Source organism: Grammomys surdaster, unplaced genomic scaffold (assembly GCF_004785775.1).
Source record: "Grammomys surdaster isolate TR1022 unplaced genomic scaffold, NIH_TR_1.0 213, whole genome shotgun sequence".
In the NCBI taxonomy this organism is placed as follows: domain Eukaryota; kingdom Metazoa; phylum Chordata; class Mammalia; order Rodentia; family Muridae; genus Grammomys; species Grammomys surdaster.
In genome coordinates this window covers 4371948-4377947 of record NW_021604658.1, presented here as the reverse complement: position 1 = coordinate 4377947, position 6000 = coordinate 4371948, and the positions used below count along the sequence as shown (strand labels likewise).

General features: G+C 48.7%; 1 protein-coding gene across 2 annotated transcripts in view; it reads right to left on the bottom strand.

Moving 5' to 3' along the window:
• Rnf43 (ring finger protein 43) overlaps positions 1-6000 on the bottom strand; it is a 76057-nt gene that overhangs the window by 16432 nt on the left and 53625 nt on the right. For both annotated transcript variants that reach the window (XM_028772402.1, XM_028772403.1), the window contains exon 3: positions 173-295. In XM_028772402.1, the coding sequence (XP_028628235.1) occupies positions 173-295 (123 nt within the window). The remainder of the gene's footprint in view (positions 1-172; positions 296-6000) is intronic.

Below are 6000 nucleotides of genomic sequence, written 5' to 3'. Positions count from 1 at the left end.
TAGACCAGGCTGGCCTCAAACTCAGAAATCCACCTGCCTCTGCCTCCTGAGTGCTGGGATTAAAGGTGTGCGCCACTATTGCCCAGTGGGCTTATCATTCCTGAGTCAGGAGAGCTGGGGGTCCTCACAGTGCATGCTGGGTGCAGCTGAGGAGTGTGGCGTGAGGCTCTACCTTACTGGCCAGTGACAGGCAGGGGCGAGGAGCTCGTCGAGGGCTCTCCAGCTTGACGATGCTGATGAATCCAGGTTCTAGGTTGTCATCATCACTGGCGTTGCACAGGTACAGGGGGTGGGACTGCAGAGAGATGGACATCTGGATTAGATGAGCTCAAGCAGGTAGCTGTGAGCTATGGACAAGAACCACGCATAGCAAAGTATTCTTGGCAATTTCCAGGTTGGCCTCTTCTGTCTTCCTTCCTTCCTTCCTTCCTTCCTTCCTTCCATCCTTCCTTCCTTTCTTTTTTTTTTTTTAAAGATTTATTTATTTATTATATATGAATACACTGTAGCTGTCTTCAGACACACCAGAAGAGGGCATCAGATCTCATTACAGATGTTTGTGAGCCACCATGTGGTTGCTGGGATTTGAACTCAGGACCTCTGGAAGTGCAGTCAGTGCTCTTAACCACTGAGCCATCTCTCCAGCCCCCCCTTCCTTTCTTGTTTTAATTTAATTTTTTCAAGACAGGGTTTCTCTGTGTAACAGCCCTAGCTGTCCTGGAACTCTCTTTCTAGACCAGACTGGCCTCGAACTCACAAAGATCCTCCTGTCTCTGCTTCCAGTGTTCTGGGATTGAAGGATTAGGCCACCACTCCCAACTTAGGTTGGCTTCTTTTGAAATTTTTAAAAATAAATGTATTATTATTGTATTCGTGTGTGACGGGCAGGGGCAAGGCACATATGTGCCGTGGTATGCACATGGGGGTCAGAGGACAAGTCTCGGGGGACTTGTTTTTCTCTTTCCACCTTGGAATCAGGTTTTCAGACTTGCACTGCAAGTGCTCTACTTGGCCCCGAGTAGGTAGGTCTCTTGGGACTATAAAAGAATAGACATTAACCGGGCATGGTGCCGGGCAGTGGTGGCGCACGCCTTTAATCCCAGCACTTGGCAGGCAGAGGCAGGCGGATTTCTGAGTTTGAGGCCAGCCTGGTCTACAGAGTGAGTTCCAGGACAGCCAGGGATACACAGAGAAACCCTGTCTCGAAAAAAACCCAAAAAACGAAACAAAACAAACAAAACAAAACAAAACAAAACCAGGCAAGGTGATCGATGACCTAGAACTCCAAATTCAGGAGGCAGGAGGTTTGTCAGAAGTATGAGGCCAGCCTGGGTTACATAGTGAGTTTCGGGCTTTCTCATCTCAAAAAGGGTGACCCTTACTACTAGATTGCTTCATATTAAATAGAAATCATTGTTTGTCACTTCAGAGGTGCTGGAGGTAGAGGGGATGGGGGCTGGTGGGAAGGAGACATATCACAGTGGGGACCTAAATGAGCCTGCTGTCAAATAGCTGTAAGGACCCTTAAGGCATACCAAACAAACCAAATACAGCCGGCTCCTTTCCTGACCACAGCTTCTGCTGTGTCCTCCTTCTACTTGCTCCCAAACCTCTAAGCTCTGAGAGCACTCCCCTGCTCCTCTAGGTACCAGGCTTTTGAGAGTGCTGCAGCTGCACCTTCTGCTGATCCCGAGGCCATGCCAGATGCTATCAGTGCCTCTTTGGCTCGCCCCAATAGTTGTTGGCCTGCTGTCCTGTCCTGTGTCTTGTAACTCTGTATACCCACCCCTGCTGTTCTCACTTTGCATGTGCGTGCCCATCTTGGGATCAAGAAGGCTGCCGAAAGAGGCTGTCAATCAATATGGACTACTTTGCTTTACATCATAGCCTTGATAGGGGTGCTGGGATTCCAGAACTTAAAAATTACTGGGCTGGTGGTAATGGACATTTAGTGCGGGAGAAAAGTTGTTATATGCTCTTGTTTCCAGAAAATGAAGGGCATGAGGTTGACCTCTCTCTTCAGTGAATACACTGGCTTTAGCTTGCCTATCCAACCATCCATCCATTCCTTTCATATGTGTATGCATGTGTGTATGTGTGCATGCGTGTGTGTGTGTGCATGTGTGTGTGTGTATGCTCATTTTTGTGCACATGTGTACCATATCCAGAGGCTGATATTGGAATTTTCAACCCATTTCTCTCTACCTTACTTTTTGAGACTAGGTCTCTCATTGAGTCTGGAGCTTGTCAACTAGGCTAGGTTGGCTAGGCAGCATGCCCCAGGGACTTGCCTGTCTCTCTGTCTCCTCAGTACTCAGATTACTTGTGTACATCACCATGCTGACCAAGCTGGCCTCAGACATAGAGTTTCGCCTGCCTCTGCCTCCCAAATGCTGAGATTAAAAGCGTGAGCTATCACCGCATGGCAGGATTTATATTCCTATTTTGTATATATGAATGCTTGCCTGAACATGCACAACTTGTGTATCTGGTGCCTGTGGAGGCCAGAAGAGGGCATCACATCCTGTACACTGGAGTTATAGACAGCTGTGAGCTGCCATGTGGGTGCTGAAAACCAAACTCGGGTTCTCTGCAAGAGCGGCCAGTGTTCTGAATGAAGTGATGTTTCTTCAGCTGGTGGCCAGCTGGGGAGGTGAAACTCCAGTCCTCACCTTGTGTGACAAGCACTGTACTGACTAAGCCATCTCCCCTACCTTCCCCTCATCTCTTCATTCTACCAAGCAGGAAGGCTCCCACCATGCCATGGAAACACACCGCCTTGTGGTGTCATGATGCTAGTGTGTCCGAGAGACAGCGGGAAGATACAAGAAGCAGAGACAATAATTCCATATAAGGAAGAGAGCATTTATCACAAGGATGACTCAGTAGCCTTGCTGGGGACTGATTAAATGTGTTCACCTGGAAGACCAAAAGAAGAGGTGAGGGTGGAGAGGTCATTCCGGCAGATGAAGCAGCAGGTTGAGATGGGACTCTAGGACGATGGGCCAGGTGTGAGGAGATGACAGGAGGTGAGGCCAGAAAGAATGCAGTGGGAACCACAGGCTCACACACGAGGAGGAGTTCCCTGGTGATTCAGAGAGAATCTGTGTGGAGGAAAGTCAGACATGGCCACTCTGACACAACAGAAACTCTTGGGACGTCGACATTAACCACAGAAGTGTACTTCTTTGACTAGCTTGTCCTTCCTTCACAGGCCAGCTCTCTAAAATCCCAAGACCCCCTCACACTGAGCAGAGGGTGGATCAGGAAAGGGCAAGGTGTACAAATATTTACCCACTACTCCATTCCAGCCTTAACCCAGAACCGCCATCCAGAGCAGCGCTGTTGGAGGATGTCCCTGTCAGGTGGAAGGGAAGGAGGACCTAGAGAAGAAGTCATCAGATTGTCTGACTCTGCACCAGCGACCAAGGGTATGAGAACCTGAGGCAGCTGCCATTTAAGTGTGTCTTGCCTTTCAGGGCTTCAGGCCCTATCTCACTGAGACACAGGTACTGCCTCCTGGGGCACAAGAAGCCAAGGTCATGCAGGACTAGGACTTAGCTCACCTGACTCCATACTCTGCAGTCATGGGGCTCGCTATGAATACAGGGTGAGCCTGCACTGACCTGGCTGACAGTGATCATGAAGAACGTATGGTTTGCACTGATCTGTTTGCACTGACTGTTCTAAGCACCTGTATATCGCTATGAAGTAGAAAGCTGTTGTCCCTTCTTTGAAGATGAGGAACACATGCACCAAAAGGCTAAGTAAGGTCCCCAAGAAGATGCAGCTGGTCCCAGCACTCAGGAGGCAGAGGCAGGTAAATTTTTGTGAGCTCAAGGCCAGCCTGGTCTATATAAAGCCAGTTAGTTCCAGGACAGCCAGGGCTTGGTTACACAGAGAAACTCTGTTCTTGAAAACCAGATTAAAAAAAAAAATGTACACGGCTGGTAACTGACACCACCAGGATCAGAGCAAACAGGAGAATTCGCTGAAGGAAGAAAGGAGAAACAAACCAAAGAGCTGGGCCCAGGATCACAGGCCGGCAGTCACAGTACTGGGGGCTGAGACAGAAGGAAAGCTGAGGGGCCCAGGCCAGCCTGAGCTACAATGTGAGCATCTGTTTGTAAATGTTTACATTTGACTTTGAAAGCTTGCTATCATCCCCCAACTTAAGACAAAATTACTTGCTTTACTAATTTATATGGAGTCTTTTCCATTTTTTTGTTTGTTTTTTGTTTTTTTTTTTTCTTTTTTGAGTTAGGGGTTCACTGTGTAGACTAGCTACTTGCAGCAAGCCTTCTTGTCTCTGCCTTCCAAGTACTGAGATTAGTGTGCACCATCCTTCTCAGCCAATCAAAAGGCCCAAGTACAAATTACAAGTCTCTAGAATGCTGGTGACCCCAGGATGTTGTCCTAGATGCTACACACACACACACACACACACACACACACACACACACACACACACTCCTTTTTTGCCGGAGTTTGAAGGGATAGGGTCTCTTGGCTGTCCTGCACTTGCTTTGTAGACCAGGCTGGCCTCGAACTCACAGAGATCTACCCTCCTCTGCCTTCTGGAGTGCTGAGATTAAATCCATGTGCCACCACCACCTGGCCCACCCACTGGGTGGGCTGTGCAGACCCAACCGACCCACAGCCATGGTTCTCCACACACACAGCCTCATCTTCTCTAGAGCGCCAGTCCCTTATGTCCAAATGACCTCTAGATCCTTCTGAGGGAAGGATCTTAAATGAGATATCTCAAACCCAGCCTGCTCAAGCCTGAACACATCACTGTGTGGGCTATAACTGGCTCCCCAGTGTTCCCTCTCAGGAGTCAGAAGCCTGGTGTCAACTAGCTAGGGGCTAACCTCCCAGTCTCCTCAGTTCCTTCAAATGTCAACATGTAAGAAATCAATAAACTGCCAGGTCCCAGCACTCAGGAGGCAGAGGCAGAAGGATCTTTGTGAGTTCCAGGACAGCTAGAGTTACATAGTGAGACCCTGTCTCAAAAATCAATAAAGGAAAGAAAGGAAGAAAGAAAGAAAGAAAGAAAGAAAGAAAGAAAGAAAGAAAGACTGACTCACCAATTTTTTTGTTTGTTTGTTTGTTTTTCGAGACAGGGTTTCTCTGTATATCTCGGTCTGTCCTGGAACTCACTCTGTAGACCAGGCTGGCCTCCAACTCAGAAATCTGCCTGCCTTTGCCTCCCAAGTGCTGGGATTAAAGGCATGTGCCACCATCACCCGGCGACTCACCAAATTTTATCAGTTCTATACAAATTCTTCTCCACTTTGATCCTTCTCACTATGGCTGCCCTGGAGAGCCCTCTCCTGCAGCCCCAGGCAGAGAGGAACTATCTAGTCTTTGTTCCAGGATCATCAGAAGGTGGGAGGGTCAGGAGACCATTCAGTTCCCTGCCTGTCTCTTTACTCCTGTTTCTTCCAACTCCACCTTGCTCCTTATTTACACCTGCCACCACTGCCATCCGCCTGCCACTGCCATCCGCCTGGCACCACCGCCATCTGCCTGCCACCACCATCACTGCCCTGGGTTACTAGAAACCTAACTAGGGTTGCCTTACCCCACCCATCCCTTCGTACAGTGGCCTTCAATACTAATTTGAGCATGCTTGTCTCTATGGAGGGTTCTCACTAGGCTCCTTGAAGCTCTTGGGGTGAAGTCTGCACTCTTGACCAACTGGCCTGGGTTCGGGGACGTGGCTTGGTGGGTAAAGGCACTTGTGTGAGCCTCAATCCGGGAACCCACAGAAAGGTAGAAGGAGAGAGATAACTCTACAAAGTTGGCCACCTGACCTCCACAGGTATGCTATGGCACACATGCCCATATGTATAAATCATGTGTGTGTGTGCATGCACAGCATACAGAGAGAGACACATGGACACATTTTTAAAAGGCTGCATCTGGACTAGCCTTACCTCATGGCTTACTCTCTTCCTATACTCCTATGTCCAAAAATAACAACCTGCTTCACTT